The sequence below is a fragment of the Cyrtonyx montezumae genome, unplaced genomic scaffold (assembly GCF_038088225.1).
Source record: "Cyrtonyx montezumae isolate F1298 unplaced genomic scaffold, pur_monq_1.0 scaffold_11, whole genome shotgun sequence".
Classification (NCBI taxonomy): domain Eukaryota; kingdom Metazoa; phylum Chordata; class Aves; order Galliformes; family Odontophoridae; genus Cyrtonyx; species Cyrtonyx montezumae.
Window position 1 is genome coordinate 17,586,250 of NW_027071837.1, and position 21,610 is coordinate 17,607,859.

A 21,610-nucleotide genomic window follows, 5' to 3' on the forward strand; every position below is an offset into this window, starting at 1 on the left:
CTTCCCTCCTGAACAGATCATAATAGGCTACTATAGCATTACTTTCCTCATTACTGCAGATGTTTATACATTTCAGCCTATACTAGGGCAGCTCCAAAAGTAATGCCTCCTATTTTATTATGTTAGCCCACAATGTCAGTGGGGGATGCTGGCAGTATGGTAATAGAGAATGACCATTCCTGCCAATGCTGTTCCATTTTGTCTCTGTGTGACAGATGGCAGCAGAGGGGTAGTCTGAAGAAGTGGTGTCAGACTTTGAAAAGCAAATGAAGTAAAGGTGTGACACTGAATTCCTCCATGCAGAAACCAATGGCAGCCATTGGCACTGCTCGATGCTTGCTGAAAGTTATGGAGGCCAAACAGTGGATGTGAGCACAGGGAGAGCTGGGCAGTGCATTTTAACAGTGGTGTTGGTAAGAGTGGGACTCCTTCGCTGGTGCAGATGTTTGTGAAGATGGCTTGTAAGCTCTCATTCATCTCTGGCAAAAATGCTTAGCTAATGGTGGTGACTACATTGAAAAATAATGTTTTGTAGTTGAGAATTTGTTCTATCAAACAGTGTTACGGTGCTCTTTGTATCTATTGTACTTTCCATGGAAATAAATAAGAGGTATTATTTTGAGAGTGATCTACATAAAATAACATATAGAATGAATTCAACCCAAAGTCTCAGTGTTTCTAATAAGAATGTCGAGAACATGAATTTCACCAGCCTTATTTCTCAGCATTACTCATAAATATTTATAGAGAGGGAAGAAAAGAGAATTATATCAGGCAGTTTTCTGAAAATGTTTCTTCATTAATGTTCCAAGTAGTTTGAGAGAGTTTCAGTACTGACTTAGATCTACATACTGAAGATTTTACTTCTCACAAATGGCTGAATTATTGACAATGGCTCCCCAGCCCTTTTCTCACGTACTAGAACAGAACATAAAGACTCAGACTTCATGGGTGCAACCTACAGATGAATTGCGAAGCGCAAAACAACTCTACAGTCATGATAGTGGTCTGATGCGGTCATCTTGCACCCACTTCTATACAGGTCATCAACTTCAGAAATTGAGTGTGAAACAAGTGGAGACTGTTCCACAGTTAATTTGGTACAACGGGTAGGAACTCAGCACACATTAGCTATTCCCAGACGATGACGTGTGCTCTCTTATTCCAAGGCTGGCATTCATTGTTTTGGTTTAGTTTAATCTATTTAACAGTTAATTCTGTAAAAGATTCAGAAATGGTTTTAAGTGCAGGTAAAATCTAACATAATGAATTCTGCAGCACCTTAAAATGCTTTTGATGCAAGCATAGTAAATGGTCATGCAGACACATTCCAGTAACAAAAACAAAAACACAACAATAAAACAACATTTTTATATGTCACTGAGATGTATTTTACCTGTTCATTGTCATCTTCATCACTGCTGAGTTTCAGATCATCCTCAAGCATCCTGAAAAAAAAAACAACCCAAGAGACAGAATTACATTTAATGAATTAAAGTTGTTTAAAATGGGATGAACTCCCTTTTCAGTTCAACAAGAGAATCAGACCCATGCTAGGGAAACTGAAGAATACTCTAAATATGTATGTTATTCTGTGAGATGCTAGGTAAGAGCAAATGACCTTCAGATTCATCCATAATGAAGCTTGGCAGTCAGCTTCACCTTCATGTCCTCTTTATTTGCAGACTACATCATAGTGAAGAGTTCATATAAACCAATGCATATTTCTATAGCAGAAGGTGAAAGGGAAATTCAGTTCTGAAACTGTTAAAAGGAGACAAAAACATGCACCATTTTTAATTCTGGATCTAGGGTATTACTGATCTTTTTTTGAGTCTTGTATTGATCCCACCTCACCTGAGAATGCAGAACAGGGAATAGAAATGGTAGAAGTTTTTCTCAGGATTGATGTGTTCTCCTAGTTGTTCATATCATTTTTTTTTACCCCTATATCTCATGTTACTGCTCCCTGCTCTTGGTTAAAGGGGAAGAAAACTCCCAACAGGTCAGGCAGTCCCAAAGCCTCCTTCCTTTCCTTTGACAGAAGAAAGAGGTGAATAATGCCTACTGTTGTACTAACACTTGTCTTATACAACTTCTTTTTTTTTTTATGCAAAATTTGCGTATCTCAAAACACAAAAAAGGGGTAAAACGTCATTATTTGCTGTTTCATCTTTGCAGAAAAAGTCTCTTCTTCAGGTCTGTCTACCTAGAAAGACATGTTAAACAGTGGCCAAATACTCTTCCGTACAGCTTCCCACACACTTCCACTTTTATCTGCTGGTATTTCTCAGAGCTGATATTCCCCTGGGCACACTTCATAAAATCACAGAAACATAAAATGGCTTGGGTTCGAAGGGACCCCAAGGATCATCAAACTCCAACCCCCTACCACAGGCAGGGCTGCCAACCTCCAGATCTGATGCTGGCCCAGGTTGCCCAGGGCCCCATCCAAGCTGGTCTCGAACACATCCAGGGACAGAGTATCCAAAGCCTCTCTGGTCAGCCTGTTCCAGCACCTCACCTCTTTTATTGCAGGATGACATACTAATGAATCAGTCAGCACATCACCCAGATGTGCTGTGACACCAGCTGAAATTGTCAAGCCTCCTTTTCCCCACTCTGATCTGCTTTACTCATTGCAGGAGAATGACAAATTGCAGTTTCCACTTCTGCTTTGATGGAGACTGAAGTCTATCATTTTTTTTTAATTATTATTAGCCTTTAAATAACTACAGCAATCAATGGATGTTCCATTATTTTTTTGTTGTTTGAGGACTACTTCGTGGTATATGGAATTTTAAAGAGGGGACAATAATCCCAATGGGAAAATGTAAGTTTGAAGCCTTGTCGGCACCCTTAAAAAGAGAAAGTGCAAGTTGATTTTTAAACTGTTTTGTAAGTCATCTGTCTTTCTGTGACCTCTGTTGTCGGGCTGCTCGGTGTTTAGAAAGTATCTGGACACATAACTACTGGTCATTAACCTCTTGATAAATGGCAGATGCCTCCCTGTAATATGTGAAACCATAAAAGTAAGACTGTAGTGTGGATAAGGAATCTTCTAAAAGTAAGAATTCTTCAGGAAATATTAATCTTCAGAGGCATGGATTTTGGTGATGAACAGGAACTTTTGATGTTGTTTATCTAGCAGAAACATTCATTTATTTGCCCAGTGCCATTACTCACAGTGCCACACTCAGCATAATGCCGTGCCTCGCTCAATCCACAGCCCCACATAGTTATCTGCAAGTCTCATTACACACCAGAAGGACAATACCACCAGGGAATGGAGAACATCATAATATTGGGCCATATCATCCTGACTCTTAACTCCAATTCAGTCCTACACTCTAACTTTTAGATCTACATCTCACTTCAATATGTAAATTATCTACTGCTTTAAAGCAGCACTGCTAGATAATGTACTCTATTATTATTATTTTTTAATGCAGACCTAACAGGACATAATGCAGAGGATCTTTTCATCAATGAAGCCAAAAGGGCTTGTTTGGCTTTTTTCCTCTTTCCAGGTATTATTTTTTTCATTTGTTACATGTTAAATTCATTTTTTGACATATTCTGGTAGAAATAACCCAAAAAGAACAAAGGAAACTCTGCACTAGATAAATGGAAAGGACAAAGGAAAAAAAAAAAAACCATAAAAAAGATAAATGAGTACACTTAGTAAACTAGCCAAACAGTCATCTGAAATGGGTGATTAATAACTGTCCTTATACAGCCTACTCTGAAGACACTTTCTAAGAAGTACAGTAAGCACAAGACATGTTTATTGAATATTGAAAAATATAAAATGGATATAAAACATGATTAGTAGGAAGGACAACTGTTAGAGTTGGTTTCAGATAAACTAAATTTGCAGGATTTATGAGTTCCCTTCAAGAGACTAATGGATGTTTTAGGCGACTGGAGAGAGGAAAAAAATTGTTTTTTGGTATTTCTTTAGCAGTTCCAAGCTTATCACTTGGAGTATATAATTCTTCTTAGCCAGTTTTGCTAAACAAAGAATATGTCATCTCATTCAGTTACAAAACTAAAAGGTTTAACAACTAAACCACACAGCTTCTGAAATGTATCACATTCTTCAGGCAGATGGAATAATTAAGGAGAAACTGAGTAGAGTATCAACAATAAATATATTATGGTAGGGAGAGAAGTGAGGGGATAAATTAAAAATACATAGTACATTCAAATGAAAGTAGGATTCGGAAAAGTTCAAATAACGTGCTCCCAGAGCAGATAAAAGATGCAATATTTCACAGAAAGCAGAGGACTAGATGGTCTTCCACAATTTTAAACTGTGCTTAATATTCTGAAGGCATGGGTCCTAGTATCTTGTATTGTTTAATGTTTCTACTAACTCTCATTTATAAGAAAATAGCATCTGATGGCACTCAAAGCCTAACAATGCCTTTTCAAGATCACCAGCAGCCATAACCCAAGGGGACTATTTCACCATCCTAGCTATAGAGGTAACCCAGTTCAGCTTACAATACAGAAGGGCTTTGCATCAATAGTTCTCTCAAACATTATCTGTCCGTTTTGAACATGAAATTAGGCGCTCATCAGTGAAACATCCTCTTAAATACACATATTATCTATTCTGTTCTACATACCTGTTGACCTCAGAAGACACCCAGAATGGAGATTACGGTGTACATTTGTTATTAAGATTAGGCTGGCTATTAATAAGAGCCAATTCAGTGGATATATTAAAGTTACAATGAATAGCCTCAATGAGGGCAAATCAAAGAGAAAAATGCCTGTATCAAAAAGCTATTTTCAGAGGTGTTATGAATTCATTTTATTTCCTGTTCTTCCCTGACCCAGTTGACATTATTATTGAATATACATGTACTTGTTTGTCTTTTCATCCACAACTAATGCAAAACACCACTTAAGGGGAAGAGTGGGATTAAGTAGGATTTTTGATTTCATTATTAGAGCAATGCCATTTAACAGACAAAGTTGTGTCAGCACATTTATTGCAATCCACAATTTTCAGAGGTTTATAGTTTGAAATTCCTGCAAAGCAGAAACACTGTGGCAAAGCAACACATTTATCTGCAGTGGAAGTAGGGGCAATCTCATTGACTGACTGTGATACCCACTTCCTCCAGGGATGAGTAGGCTCCCGAAGCAGATTGTTCTTACAAATTTAACTGGACAAATGTCCGAATGGCAGCTTTATTTGGATGATATCCAAAAGAGCCTTAGTAGAGACTGTAACAACAAAATATTATTTTTAGGAGCCTTCAGCTTGCACTGTACATCAGAATATGATGATACAGAATAGATATGATTCAGAAATCAAAATGAGCTTTTTCAAGATCAGTTTATTATGATTTTGGTCCAATGAGTTAAAATACCTTCCCTCTTCATCCACATATATTTTGTTCAAAAATATAATTTTTTTATTAATAAGAAACCTCTCTGTGTCCATCAATAAGCAATATTAAAAGATAATGCACATATCAATGTGGCTTCTGTTTCTCAGCAGGAAAAACTGTTTTATACATTTTTTTTTCTCTATGTTCAGGATGAATAATCACACAGTCCCTCCAGCCACTCCAAATGGTTTACAGCAGCTAAAATCTAAGTCTAGGCACCTGTTCGAACTACTCAGAGAAGCCATGAACAGAGGGAGGCCAAAGCTGCAGAACAAGGTGATGCTGGACTTGAAGAGACACCTGAATCTCTGAAATGGCTTTTTCCAGACATCAGTACAGGGAGGAACTACAGCAGCAGAACCCTAAAATCAGCCCTGGGGTCTGGGGATGTAACTTGCTGGGGTGCACACACACAGAAACAGTGCGTGTGTTCAGTGCACACCAGACCTGCTGTTTGGGATCCTTTAATTACCAAGACAGAATTTGATTATGAGATGTGAAATAATCTCCCCCCTGAAAAATTACTGTATGCCACATCACAGTGCACCATAATTTCAGGTACTCCTACAGAGCATTAGAACTTCTTAAGGGAGTAGTTTCACAGTTCAGCATTCTTTATTTGATTTAATGTGTATCTCATTTAAATGCTTTTCAAGAGTGAATCAACTCTGGATTGCCAGCAACCTTCCAAGAACATTATGCAGTTCTTCCTTCTCAGGATGTGTAGGGCTGTACTGGGAGGAAGCTGTATATAATAAGATGTTGCAGGTTTCATGTGACAGCATCAAGGAGGAGGTGCTTAACATGCTTTCTAAATAGAATCCAGGTTCTGCACTTCTAATTGGCACTCTGATCAGTTCACCACTGTGCTGGAGCTCCATTCACATGTAAAAAAGTCTTGTGGGAATGGAAGGGAAAGGCAGAGGGTGTTGCAAGCCGACAGCAAAGGGAATACTGTGAATACTGTGCAATTCCCTAATCCTGCGCTGCCCAGAAAATTAACTTGATCATGTCAAACCACATTTGTACAAAATAGATCTCACATCTGGGTTGTATTACAACAAAAAACGAACACTGCTTCTGCAAGAAGGACAGTCAAAGGTGACAGATAGAAACACATGCCTTTCCTTTTCTGATGGGTTTGTCTCTGGTAAAATGGGAATACATTAATACAAATATGAGAGTCTTGCTTTTCAAAATAGGTTTTAAAATATTTTTTTCAGTTCTTGCTGCCTGAGTAAACCACGGGTGGTTGTAGGAATAAAAGAAAGTATATTCAGAGCGAAAGCTGTGGAGCAAGATAAACAGCATGAGAAAGGAAGGCTGAGAACCAAGGACACTCCAGAAGGAAAGGAAACCAAAGTCAAGTAAGCTGAGTGATGGCCGTGTGAAGATGACCCTGTTTGGAGGAAGGACGCGTGGCTTGGAACCACTCATGACTCTGATTGGATAAGTGCCTGCATGCACGGGTAAGGAGTGTTTGTGGATGTCATTTTGCTGACATGTAAAGGCGAGTGGGAAATTTAAAAAACTTGTGAATGTATATAAGGGATGTTAGAACTTGTAATAAATGATCTGAATCATCCACATCTGAGACCGTGCCTCAATCACTGCAGGCAGTAGGCTGTACGACTTCAATTTGGCTTTAGAGAAAAGGTAAGGATGAAATTAAGACTAGTGACACAAACGGCACAGCAAAGCACTGATCAGGAGAAGCAGTGGTAAGTACAGAGAGCACACAGATGACACTGGGGCTTTCCAAGGAAAGAAGTTCCTTCTTACTTTAACCTCCTTTTGATACAAACGGACACTTTAATATGAAGGTTTGTGTGACTTGGATTAGAGATGTGCCACAACTAGTTATCCTGTTCCTTAAACAGAAAACACATCCTGTTATAGCAAATTTCACTTCTGATACATAGTAAGACTTAAATCTAGAACAGGTAGGAATCAAACGTTTTTGTGGTGAAAAAAGTGGTGCTTTACTAACTTGAGCAATGAATGTGGAGAGAACACCTGTCCATGGAAATAGTGACCAGCACTGACATGCAATTTTTTCTCCCCCTGAGCTTTCATGGAAATAAGGCCATTAGTTCAACACAATCTATGATCCTTTATCCTGTGCACATATACTGAACCTGTTTTTCCATTTTCCCAGTACATTTCTCTGTAGAATATAAGACTTCTCTGAGAGTGCTAACTCAAAAGGTACCATGCAAATGACAAACTGGATAATGGGATTCAGATGTATTTCAAGAATGTGTTTCACACACTGGAGCAAAATTTTATCATTTATCAAGGGGGAGAAATGGGGTCTATGTGTGTGAGAACATTTAATGATAGATTTCCCCCAAGAAATTTATAACAGTGGACAAAGAACCTCAGAAAATGAAAAAAAAAAAAAGGTAGAGAATTACCAAAAGAAAAAAGAAGAGCTTTTGTTTTAAAACATCCCATCTATAAATCTTGAAACCTGATATCCATTCCTCTGCTGAAATGTGCAAGTCATCTTTAAAATATGTCCTCTGAGACAGTGTAAGAGTTACAGTAAAAGAAAATCTCAGAAGATTAAATGGAATTTATAAGCACCATTTACTCTAATATTAAGGGCCACTTGTCCAGCAATTTTATACATACTTAAATATAGTTTCATAATTTTTCTTTCTCCTCATGCAGTGCTTTCCTTCATTACATTCTGGTCAATGACACACTCATTCTGGTGAGCTCTTTCTCAAAGTAGTAACTTCTACTCATTTGAGTATCTTCAGAGGCACAATTAGAATTAATTTGCTAGAAGAACAGGATCAGATCTTCAGCCTCTGACCTGAAGTTGCCTCCCTTTAGAAAGAACTTGTCATGATTTTGTGGTGTTGTTGATATTCCACATCATGACATCACGTGGTATGTTGGGAGTTGAAGAGTTAATGCTCCAGCTGCATTTTGGGTATTCCGTACGGGAATCGAACCAGGGCCTCGACGGTGACACCGGCTCCTAACCACTAGCCCAAGAGCACTCTCAAAGTGCAGGAGGAGTCTGCCCTGTGCTACCTACTGCAAGTGGATGAGTTTCAGTTTCTGTTGGACTGTGGCTGGGATGAGAACTTTTCTATTCAACTCCCAACACACCACACGATGTCATGATGTGGAATATCAACAACACGACAAAAACCACAAAACCATGACAGACTGAAGTCATATTGTATGTCACCACAGCAAAAAAGCTTATGAGTGATAGAGGTCTGGTATCTTCCCTCCCGCAGGAGAAGCACACATTAGCCTCATAACACGGTCAGCTTCCCCCTGGTCCAGCTGATGGATAAAGATGTCTTGCTAAGAAACACTCCATTTTGTGTTGTCACACTCAGTTTGCCTTAGTGTTTCTGGCACTGTATCAGTAATTAATATAATTACAGCTGGTGAGAGAAAAGTAACCCCTGTGGTTATCTATTAGGTGCCACACAATCAGAAAGTACACTTCATTACTCACCTCCTCATATTGTCTCTTAATTTCAGAAGGATTAAGCAAACTGAATTCTTTCAGTGGAAGAATTTCTTTATCTAGCCATCCATTAATCTCTATGTACAAAAAGCTCTTCAAGGAAAGTAAAATATTAAGTTGGCTCAAAGAGCACCATAATGACCTCTCTCTTGACAGGCATTTTGTTTTCCATTAAAGCTGAGACAAGAACTATGTGAGGAGGGAGAAACATGCTACCAAATTTCATCTTTTTGTTACAGTCATATACATTTTGAGTGCAAATAATACTGTATCATATTCAATAATTTTCTGACTCACATCCTTACTGAGGTCCAAACTTGCCCTGTGTTGAGAGTCCAATAGAATGGGAGTAGGATTGGCATATTTACACACAGAGACTTTGGGAAGTTAGTAATAGTTACACAATGATTGATAATTCCACAGCAACTTGTAAAGGTAACTTTAACACTTTTAAGAAATCATGCCAGAAAATATATTTAAAAGAGTTGTTCAGTGGGGAACAAATGACACGAGACTGGTTCATCTATCTAATGTTCTACAGTGCATATGGAAGGACACTACTTTTGCTCATTGATTGCACACTTTTATATTTTATTTTATTCTATTTTCACTCTGGTAGCAAAGAGAGTCCTTCAAGGAAATGCTTGATGAGCTGTCAGTGCCAACATGACATCCACAAATCTTCCTCTGCACTGTCTTCCCCTTACATTGACTAATCTTGCAACTGAAGAGAAAAGCCTTGTTGTTTATGCAGATTAGAAATGAGTTGTACCTGGAAATCATAAACTTCAGTAGCCTGGTCTGGACTGAAAGCAGCTTTTGTGTTCACTAAAGCCTTCATACTGATGTATTTTTTGCAGCTCTGACCTCTACTTAAATTCATAAAATAATTTCTGTCATTTGAAGCATTTGCTTCTAATTCCAAAATGCTGACTGCAAAGTTCAGAGTCATGGAGAAAGACTATACTTCAGTGTTAGAGATAAGAATGACACGGAGCCCCCTATGCTATTTACAGGGACTGAGATGAACTCTGTCCCTCGATAGCATTGCTGCTAAGACTGGGAGGAGCTGTGCAGATGGACAATGAGAAGAGAAATTCATTCAGTGCATGCTATGTGGCATGGCTGCAAAGCTGCTCACCAGCAGCTCTGGTCTCTTTCAACCTCTGAGCACCAGTAATAGCCACAGGTTTCCACTCAAGCTGGTGCTGGGGACAGTCCCACAGCTCATTTGCAGTAGCCACTGAGGTCCACGGGTGTCCTACACCATCAATATGCAGCACAACATGCACAAGGAGACTTCTGCCTCTTTCTCACTGCCTGGGACAATCCTGCAGCAGGAGCTCAGGAGGATAGGGGCAGCTTTGCAGTCTTTCTCCACAAGATTAGTCCACTTCATCCACCCCTCAGATACAAGAGTGGACCTGAAATCTGAAAGAGACGCGCGTGCTTGGACCTTGGATTCGAAGTACAGGGTGCCAAGTAAATAAAGAGTTCAACAGAGGATAATTTCTCACCAGTTCAGATTCTGTTTCCCTACTTCAAATGCTCTTAGCCATAACAAGACCCAACAGCCTCTTGACAACAATTAACACGAGAGCTATTTCCCTTTGTAGTCTCCTTTTCTTGACAAGCTCTTTGAACAGTGTTCATAGACAATACATGCCAGTGCCCTGAAACCAAACGTAGGTCTGCAAAAGGCCACTGATTAGTTACTGGCTCTCAGCTCAGAAATAACATCTGCTGTGGGTTCACTGCACTTTAATCCAACATGGGGATTTTTTGCTCGGTTTTCATACCTTCAGCACATATTGAATGGGGAAACTATTTTTCTGTTAAGTATCGGGCCCACCAGATTTCTCCAGCCCAAACATGGATGCCATTAGGTTTGTCCCCTGGTTAAGCAGGTAGGGACAAAAAGAAGTAAGTGTAGACAGAAAATCCACTAAAAAAGGTGGTGGTCCAGTGGAAAAGAGAGAAGAAAGACATGAAAGATTTGGAAGAAAAATACAACAAAGATAAAGTAAAATAAAAATAAAAATCACTGTGCTATTGTAGAATGTATACCTATGCCAGGAAGAATTGAAGAGATAGGAAAGAAGATATATTATCTCTTGTTCCTAACACAAAGCACATTTTCCCCTATTAGATGCTCCATTTTTTTAAATGACCACTGAAAAACATTCACTCTAATTACAGTGTTTAATGACGCAAGGAAGCTAGCAAACTCCTAAAAGGAACCCAAGAAATCCTCAAAAGCTCAGTCACTGCTCATATACTCATCCGTTCACAGAAAGCACAGATAATTTGGCAAGGAGTAAGTGGAAGGCAAAGCGTGTTGGCTTTGTTCACAACAATGGCCACTCTAAAATGGCTGTACTGTGAACAATGCGCTTGTATTTTAAATACACCTTGAACTATGTGAGTGGACCCTAACTAATTACATAAGTGGAAGAATGACAACAAAGACTCTGAACAGATCTCAGGTTGAGGGGTTTTTGAATTCCTGGGGTCAGCTTGCCCTCATGAATGAACTGCTGGACTTGAGTGTACTGTAAGGCAATGAAGGGGCTTGGCTACTTCATTTCACTGCAGATGAACAACAACTTCATAAAACCGTAAAGTATTTCTTTGGTTGTTCAAAAGGAAGGCTCAAGTTGTTTAATAAAGCCTTGTAATGGGAACTCTTGCAGAGGCAGAAAATGAAAAGGCAAAACTCCATGGTTTTCAGTGATGAGTTAAGCTACAGAGAATGGGACATTTAGTTATGGAAATAGTGTTTGCTCATATGGAGCAAAGTGAAGTTAGTCACATGGCAGATTTACCAAGAATGCCTTAAGCTTAGCACTTACAGAGAGGTTTTCAGGGGGGTGTGTTACCAAAGCAGGATTCCAAGAATGGTACTGGCATACTGGTAGTGCATGGCGAATGAAGAGCAGGGGTTGGCATGGGGAAGTTGAGCAAGTGTCAGGGGGTTATTATGACTGCATGACAGAAATGACTGAGGTTTTCAGTGCTGCAAAAGTATTACACTTTTATAAACATTACTGCTGGACTCTGCCTGGTACACAAGACTGTTCAGGGCTGATCAATCAGTAAAGAAATCCCCATAGAAAGCAAGGATAAGATGATCTCAAGGAAGATGAGTTTCATTGAATTCCTGATCAGTTTTGAAAACCAATTCTACTGAAGCTGGAAAATCCCACATCCAGAACCCACAACAACTATCCCATAGATTCGAAACAAACTTTGAACATCCCATGGATCACACTAAAAATGCAAAAATGAATTAAGCCTAGCATGTTCTAAAATTAATAGAGAAAATAATAAAAAAAGGAAATTATTTCAGAATCTGGATGATTTATAAGGCCCTGAGTATGCATGATAGAAATCAAGTACCAGGCACAGTTCTGAACACAGACTCATGCAACTAATCCTTGCTCCTACAAGCACTATTTTTCAGGCTCAGATTCAAACACAATGGCTGACACTGTTTGCTCTGATAATCACTCTAAGATAAACAGATATGAATAACTGTAAATACTTTCAAGCATTTCCTTTCACTTATAGAGCAAGAAGAAAAATTAGAGGATAAAAAGAAAATGTATGTTTCCACTTCCAGGTTTCATACATCATTAATTCTGTAAAAATATATCAGTCTTGCTGATATTTTCTCTTTGCTTGGCAAGCCTGGAGAATGCAGTTTGCTTGATAATCTGATTGAAAATTTGATCCCATTGTTTAACAAAATGAGGATTGTTTCACAAGGGGCTCCACCATGTCTGTGCACATTTTCCCCTAAGTAACAGTGTACGACTTGTATTTCCCCAGACAGTTGAACATTTATGTTGATGTACTTGGCTGCAAACCCAATCTTGCTCTGGCTGTGATACAGGAGAATTTTCCCCAGTATTTGAATTATGGCACTGAAATAATTTTACAGTGCCTTCTGTGCGTGCTAAACAAGTTTCTGATATATGTGGCTTGCTCCAAAAATAATGCCTTCTATTTATTTACACAGAAACCAGAATAGCTACAAGGAGCAAAATGACAGTATTTGATAGAGAAAATTCTGGCTACAAAACACTATTTTTCAATATATGAAGCACCATGAGGGATTCATTTTCACCAGCAATGAACAAGAGTCTGCAAGTTGCTCTCATAAACATCAGCATGGATATCTGAAATGTTCACATTCCTATTGTTACTGCTGAAATGCACTACCCATTGCTCGCTGTGCTCACATTCACTGTTTGGTCTCCATCAGCATTCAGCAAGTGCTGATGAATGTCAATGGGTGTTGTTTTTTCCTCATGGAGGAATTTACTTGCACCCCTTTGCTTCATATGCATTTCTGCGTTAGACATCAATTTGTCAGACTTCCTCTGTGCTGCCATCTATCACAAGGCAACAAAACATAATGCAAGATTGGTGGGAAGGTTCAGAACTCTACTTCCATATCACCAACATCCCCCTCTGACACTGTGGGCCAACATCATAACATAGGAGGCATTACTTTTGGAGCAGCCCTAGTATACCTCAAGCATGTCTAGCTTTTAGTGCTGTTGCCTTTGTAGCCCTCAAAATGTCAGAGAATTGTAATGTTCTTCAGCTATGCAAAATAAAGTCGGTAGTTTCCATTGTCATAAGGGCTGAAAGCTGTACATATTCCTACTACCATATGAGACCTATCACATACATTTTTAAAGACATATTTCTGTTATTAAGATACACTTACCAAAAGTTCAGTGTTAGCTCTTACTGTATGTTTGTTTTCCCTATAAATGATATCATGATATCATTGCACTTTGGTCTGAAATCTACAGAGCCCTTTATTTTTTTCACTACTGCTGCAAATAGCACTACTCTGGAAAACCTAGCACTTCCCCACATTCACACACTCCACGCATACAAATACACTCTGCTTTTTCACATTTCCTAGGAAACCTATGTTACTTTTGAGCTACCCACTCAATTGGTGCTTGAGGAGATTTTTCCAGTGTTAGAAGAATGAAGCTGGAAGGAACCAAGAACAGAATATTCAGTTATTGGTTTAAAAGGATACAGTAAGGATATCCACCGCCACTCTTTATATCTAAATAATAGTGTTGATTCTAGTGACAACATGACACGTTGCCATTCCCAAAACCAGGAGAAAGATGACCTCCCAACAAAGAGCTTGACCCTTTTTGTCCCAAAGCCATCACTTTATTGCAAAGCCTTTAAAATATATGTTCTGGTTGATTCTCTGTGAGGCTGGTTAATATTGTTTCCATACTTCCAAATTAATTTAGTTATCAGGTGAAATGTACAACTACCACAATAAAACACCTTTAAAATCATAACATGGTTCTCAGTGATTAAAACATTATAGGAAAGAAAACCCCAGAATACTGATTGTTTTGTCCTTTTTTTTTTTGTACATTTATACCCGGCACCTGGTTTCTGTCTATGGTGCCCCCTCCCTGGAAGCATTCAAGGCCAGGCTGGATCCGTGTGCGAGCAACCTGGTCTAGTGGGAGATACCTGCCTATAGCGGGAGAATTAGAACTGGATGATCTTGGTGGTTCCTTCCAACCAAACCATTCTATCATTCTATGACACTACGATCTTGATGTAATTTTAAGACAATTAAGCAAGAATATTACTACATGAAATTGATAAACAGTTACTAAACCTTTTCTTCTAGGCTAGAACTTAGAGGCAATGCAGTCTAAACTTAATTTCATTGACAAAGTGTAATGACATCATGACATTACAGGGACATATCGTACTATAATGTCAAAATTGTCAGACTGGATCCAGCCTGTCATACATCTAGGTCTACATCTTATTTATAGGAGATGGTTCAATGCAACAATCTGTAATCACTGAATTAGTTTTCCTAATATAACTGGAAAGAGACACTGGTTCTTTATCCTTGTGGAGCATGTCTCCCAAATGTTTTATTACAATCTCTTTTCAGAATCATTTTGAATCCTGATCCCGCTGTTGGCAACAACCTGAGTCCTAATTCCATGCTGTGTAAGAATGTGTTTGTTTTCCTTGGCTTTCTGAATTTCATGGAATTTTCCCTTGCATTTATATTGTAAGGAAAGCAATGGGAACTTCATAGGATCTAAGTGGACGTAGGTGTTGCCTCCTATCAAATTTCATTAGGATTTCAAAACTTAAATCTCCCATCAGGTTTATGTATCTCTTTCTTTTACTGCATTAATTTTTTACTTTCTCATCTTACTTTAAATATTTTGAGTTTAATCTCTAAGTCTTAGTGACTGTGCCTGAGGAACAAGTGAGTAAGTTAAGCTTATGTCAGACATGCAAGCTTTAAGTCCTTCCAACTTCTTATCTTAATTCAGTGGAAGTTGGGCGAGTCCCACAAAGAGAAAACTGCATGATACACCTTGCATTTGGTGGAAGAATTGTTAATCTACAAACAAAGTTGACACAAACAATTTAGACAGCTGGGTAACCACCAGGATGTAACACTACCTTTAATTTCCTAATGAAATGCAAAAGTTATATTTCAAATCCAATTCAAATTGGTGCACCCCTGAGCTCAGAGATAATTTCTCTCTGTTCCTCTTCTGGTCTGTAGTGTAACTTTCAAAACCTCAGATATGATGCTGTCTAAAGAAAGATGAAGTCACAAATTCTTTAGCATAAAGCCTAGCTATTTTTCCTGGTGGCTCTATGTTCCAGCTGTTATCAGATGCAAGAATTCTTCAGTTGCCTCGAATTCTACATTTATTTTACTTTTCCAGACTTTTGCCAATGAAAGTACTTCAGCACTGCCTGAAAAGAAAATAATCTTGTCAGTTTTATTGAGCCATACCTGAGATTATGAAGGTCACGCTAACTACAAGTCTGCTCCAATTGCTACAGGGTTGACTGAGGTGGGCTTTTTATTTTATTTTTGGTTTTCTCCTTGCTCCTACCACAAAGTAATAGGGATTTTCCCCTTTCATTCATCTTGCCTTTTGTTGTTTTTAATCGACCACCCATCAGTGCCGAATTGCCTTGTAACTGTCTGCTGAGCTTTCATTTGACAGAGATAGCTGCTATTGTTAACACGAGCCTTCACTTCAGCCCATTTAACTTTCCTCAGTTTGACAGCTTCACAATAGCCACCTTCCATCTAAAGAAAACTGTGATTTAGTAGAAAGGGAATGTGGGACAACAGCCTGATCTGTCACTCAGTCTCCAGTGAGTTCTCTTGGCATCAAGTTCCCCCACAAAGCGGAGGATGAAACACTACACGAAAATAAGGCGGGCATGAGACGCACTCTGTTCTACATTTTGGTGAACTCTAAAGAGCAGACGCATTTAAAAACAGAGCCCTAGCTCGTCAGTAATACCTTGTGCTGGGCAGCTAAACAAATACTTTAATTCATTTCAAATTTCCGTTTTTATATTCTGGAGTGACGTTTGACTTTTTTTCTCTGTTTTGTTTACCTTGTATTTGTTCTCAAATTGCCTTACTACAACTCCCAGTGGAAACAACGTGTCACAATCAACCCAAGGTTTCCACTGGACTAATCTTCAGTCCTATTCCATACAGATCCACATGAAAAGAAGGGGATAATTTAAGAGCCTGGATGTGTTCTCTTACTGACAATTAAAAACATCAAATTACAACTGCCTGAACTCAGGACAGTTCTCAGCTCACGCTCACACTCCGTTCTCAAAACACAGGCAGTTTGGAAATATAGCTGTAGCTGACTCTTCTCTGCTGTGCATTTATGTTTAGTGTCCTTGTGCATTTATGCTTACATTTGGTTTTATAATTTGAAACAAATGACAAGATGTAGACATCCCACTATTAGATTTGTAGGCACCTTTTTTTTTTTTCCTAGCTATATTTAAATAACTGTATTATTTTCTTGTCCAGAGTCCTGGATCCCAGTTTGATGAATGCTTTCTTGTTAAAAAATGTGTCTGGAAAATGGAATTTGATTACCATAAAGCATAATTTATTTCAGTCTATATATATTCCTCTCCTTAGAGCTCTCATTCCTCTCCTTAGAGCTCTCATTAACTTCAAAAGAAGAGGAATGAGGAAACGAGTACAGCTGCACGCTGCAAAAGGAACGCAGCTAAACTGACTGTCACATTCACCTGAGCTTGAAAACCATTTCCTAATATTTAAAACAAAGAAGCTGCCCTGTTAGTGATGGCAGATTGCCAAGAAACATACACATTTTTGTTTTGCAGCTGTCACTCAAAACTTCGGTGAGGGTTTTACCACCGCAGCAAAGGAAGGTGTGTTCAGAAGTGCAGACAGAAAATTGGACAAGAGACAAATTCTAGGAAATAGCTAGACAACAGTTACTAGAGAAACATCTGCCCAGCTTAGATGTGAGAGGGCACCCATGAGGCTATAACTAGGAAGCTATAGGAGAGGCTATAACCAGGCCTCTCCACTGTTTCTAATTAGGGAGGACATCCTTCATTTTATAGCTCCTGTGGTCTAATTTGTAGAGAACCATACCCCCTAAAGCTTTCTGTAAACCAAATTAAAACTCATTCCTTCAAGGAGTTTTAGCAGTATATGTTCTCTGAAGACAATGAATGCTCATGGTCACAGAGCTGCTTCAGGCAATTGGTGGGGGACATGTTCTTTCTTTTTTGGGAGGATGTGTGTGTGAGGGGAGGCTACTCTTTTTCCTTTCTGTTAGGAAACAGTATCTTTCTTCTAGGAAAATATATTTGTAAGACCAGTAGATCTGGTTCTGTTTAAACAGTCATTCATTCGTAGGAAGTCACAGTACATACAGTCCCTTAACTAATTTTCCTGGTATTCTGTGACTTTCAATTAGAACATATTTTTCCTTATTTTTTTATTTAAGACGCTTCAAAGTTTCAGGCAGCTGAGTGAACACTGCTAGCAATGAAGTTAAGGTTTTCTGGGAGACTTTAGGCTTCACAAATGTATTTGAAATTTTCAGTCCTTTCTCACTTCAAAAACATTCCTATCATACAGAATTTACACAAACATCCCACACTCTGCTCTACTGGTTTTGAACCCAGGTCTGAACAAGGAGAGTAAATTCAATCTGCAGCCCCGTTCCTAGCCTCCATGCTGCCTCTATCAACAGGAGTGCCAATTAAAATTATAGTTACTGGATTTGTACACATGTCCATTCGACTTGGACTGCGATCTTCAATAAATTTCACACAGGGCACTGAATGGCTCTGAGAATGTAATGACCTATGCTAGCTCCAAATCTGCTTTGAATTTGAACAGGTAACCCAAGGGTGAGAGGGTCCAGTGTTATGTCAGTGCAGCCTGTGCCAGCTGGGCACAGTTACAAGAATTTGGTGTTGCTCTGTCTCTCAACTGCTTACACATACACACGTATCATTTTTTTTGGAAAAGTTTCCTTTTTCTATTTCTGTGGGATCTGATGTAAAACTCACAAGTTCTGCATCTGCTCGAATCAATCCACGGTGCAAATGCTCAGGTAGATGCTTATTTCATTTCACATGCAAAGGCACAGAGATGCATTTCTTCAAGAGGTAAGAGAGTGTTTATCACAGTTGGTATAATTACAGAATTACCAGTGAAAAACAACAAGGTCTGAGGGATCTAATGAATAAGTGGAAAACTGCAGGCTAATATCAGACAAAATAACTACAGTCAAAATATTCCACCAGCGAGAGGTGATATGTTCACCACCTGGAGGAATCACAAGGCACACTTCGAATACAGGCAGCTGATAGTTCTGCCTTCAAGATGTGAGGTTACCCTGCTAAACACTCCACTCATTTTGACAATAGGAGGCCAAAGTATTTTGTACTGCTTCACTACAGCAGTTTGATATTAGAAGTGCCCGGTGTGAAAACCGATGGGCAGCCTGCAAGTTGCATCCTCCCAGGGAGGCTGGCAGAATGGAGATGCCCCCTGCCACCCACTCAGGGCCCAGGAGGTGCTGGGCCCATTATACCACCTCCCAGCTCTCTGCCCTGTATTCGTTTTTTCTCCCTCATTACTCCTTTATCAACTTGTTTCAACCCCCCTGAATACATCAGTTGTTGTTTGAAGGCCTATCTGCGGTTCCTGTGAGTTATTTTCATCGTCACTGCACTAATAAAGTTATCTCAAAGCAAACTGGTGTGAGCGAGAGCTACTGTGGAACGCTGCATCATGCATCTTCTCCAACTAGCTAAATCTCGGAAGAAGTTACAAGAAAAAAAGGTCTATTTAAAACCAGATTAAGCTCTAGCTGCAAAAGTATAATAAATTGCTCTCTTTTAACTGTGCACACTTAGAATACAAGGGCATATTTCATTTGGGTTTATGCAATTGTTCAGTCTCCTTTTCTACCATTCCACTCATCATCAGATGAGAGAACTTGTCAGGCAAAATTATAGTTAATGATGTTAAATGGCGGCTAAGCCCGATAGACTTGTTTATTTCTTTTCTTCTTTTTTTTTTTTTTTGTTGCTTTCCTCTCACAGAAATAATGAAAATATTACATGAATAACTTCTATACTATTTGCAGGAAAAGCTTCCATTACCAATGCTAGGTAACATAAAGCTTTATCTGATTTATACAGCAATCTTTATAAATCTGCTTTTATGTTTTATTTGATTTCAGCCATTAGGCTGTGCTAGGAAGTAATTCTAAAATATATATCATAGTGGCAATTCACTGTACTATACCAAATTAATCTACATAAATCTATACCTGTGTGCAGGGAAACCAGCATGGCAACACCACCAGTATGAAACAGGAACGGCTGCCAGTAATTCTACTTGTAGGCTTTCTAGGAAATTCAAGCCTTTTCTAAGCCACTGAGCAGAATACAAATGTCCTCCACTGAAAAATTCCTCTGTCTAAATGAACTGTATCATCATTAGCATAGTTCTTAGATTTTATATTTCATAATATGCAACTGAATATTAGGAGAGGTATTTCCTTTTTATGACTGATTTGAAGTCAGAGAGCTGGAGCATGACTGGGCTGTTTGGAACAGAATATCCTTCACAAACCCGTGTTCCTTGCTGATTTAGAGTTCCTTGTGTAGCTGAAGCCAGTGTGCTTTATACAGCTGAATGAGGCCAGCTGGCAAAGTAGGAGCGTATCTGCATTCTGACTGCTTTTCTTTTGTTTGAATATTACCTCAGTGGCCATACACTAAATGATGTGAACTTGATGGGTTTGACTATGACCTCAGCTAAACTGAACAATATGAAGCCGGCACATCTGTAATCTCAGGCTTGCTATTTTTCAATTTATTTTTCACCTGATTTGTATTAAGATGTGGTTCAAATTTTAAAATAAAAATAAAAAAGGCCCTTCTGCATTCCAAATCAATCAGCAAATGATGGCATGCCAGAAGGCAGGATTCATCTGGCTCTTCACACCACATTTGGTGGATCTCTGACTTATGAGAGCTTGATTTCTAAATGTTTATGCAGAAAGAAATGTTTTGCACATCCACTCCTTCTCAGATAGCCTACAGAGATTTCTGGCAATACTTACATTTTTTCCCCTGCCTTCCAGGTTTTCTCCCTGTGGACACATAAAGACATAGTGACAGCAGGAGTAGGCTCGACTTGCAGTGAGCAGCATCAGTACATATGATTATTGATATTCACTCCATGAGATAAGCTGGACATCTGTCTTTACTTTTACCAAGTTCCACAAGGATAAACACGAACGTGAATGCAGGCTGACCATGGACAGCTTACTGGTGCTCTTTAATAGCCCCATCCTGTCGCGGGGCTTCTGTCACTTTTGTCTGAGCTATATTTCAGCATCGGGTCACGAGAGTTCAAAGCACAGTCAATTAATCAAACCGTTTCTATGAACATAAATGCAGTTCAATAACTGTTTCCTATTCAACATTAGCAAGGAAATGAAAGGAGGAGGTTAATGTGGAGATAGCTAGGTTATGCATGGAGCTGTAAGCAGCAATCTTTGATTAGCCATCAGAACACAGGGGCGGTTATTTTAAGTGAGACAAAGGAACGAGCCCAGGACATTTCTGGACTGATCCTGCTCTCACTAAAGGCAGGTTGAGTGCTACTGTTGCCTACCAGCTCAGGATCTATGGTCTTGACAACTGAATTAACACAGCAGTGAAAAAAAAAATAATGAAAAAAAGCTATATAAAAATTCTCTCTTATGATGTACAGTTTGCATTATGAAGGAAAAAAGGCACAAATATGTAAGGTGAAATAACTGCTCTCGGGATAAGGAGTTATGAATCTGGGACATAGCAACCAATACACTGAAGTGATAGTGAGAAAGATTTTACACCACTGTAACAGACTTTATATATAGCATATATATAAATATATATATATATATGTATATATTTGGTTCAAGGTATGCATTGTAATGCTGCTGGTTCCAGCGGCTGGAAGTGGAAGGAACCCCAACTGCTCCATCTCTGGTGCCCCAAACCAACCTATTCAATGGACAGGGAAGAAGCAAGCTGTCTCTGCCAGCAATCCTGTTAGGAGGGCGGTTCTCTATCTTGCCTTTCAAAAACTGCAAGGATTTGGCTTCACATCGCCCATGTCTGGTAATAGAGGGCTGAAATGAGCCCTCTGACCAGCATGAGAATGCTTGTTTCTGATGGGATTAAAAACAAAATAAATGTGTTTCTCACCACTGAAGACAGCGAGCTTCAGAGGGCTTAAATGGGAAAAGCTAGTTTATATTGAGCCAATTCTGAGTTTTGCTGCACA

General features: G+C 39.0%; 1 protein-coding gene across 2 annotated transcripts in view; it reads right to left on the minus strand.

Annotated features, from left to right (window-relative positions):
• The window catches only part of AFF2 (ALF transcription elongation factor 2), a 338,480-nt gene that overhangs the window by 92,864 nt on the left and 224,006 nt on the right, over positions 1-21,610 (minus strand). Inside the window, exons 8-9 of one of the 2 annotated variants that reach the window (XM_065729740.1) lie at positions 20,397-20,426; positions 1,397-1,448 (exon numbers count right to left, since the gene is read on the minus strand). In XM_065729740.1, coding sequence (XP_065585812.1) covers positions 1,397-1,448; positions 20,397-20,426 — 82 coding nt within the window. The remainder of the gene's footprint in view (positions 1-1,396; positions 1,449-20,396; positions 20,427-21,610) is intronic. The other variant, XM_065729742.1, reaches the window with a different exon arrangement.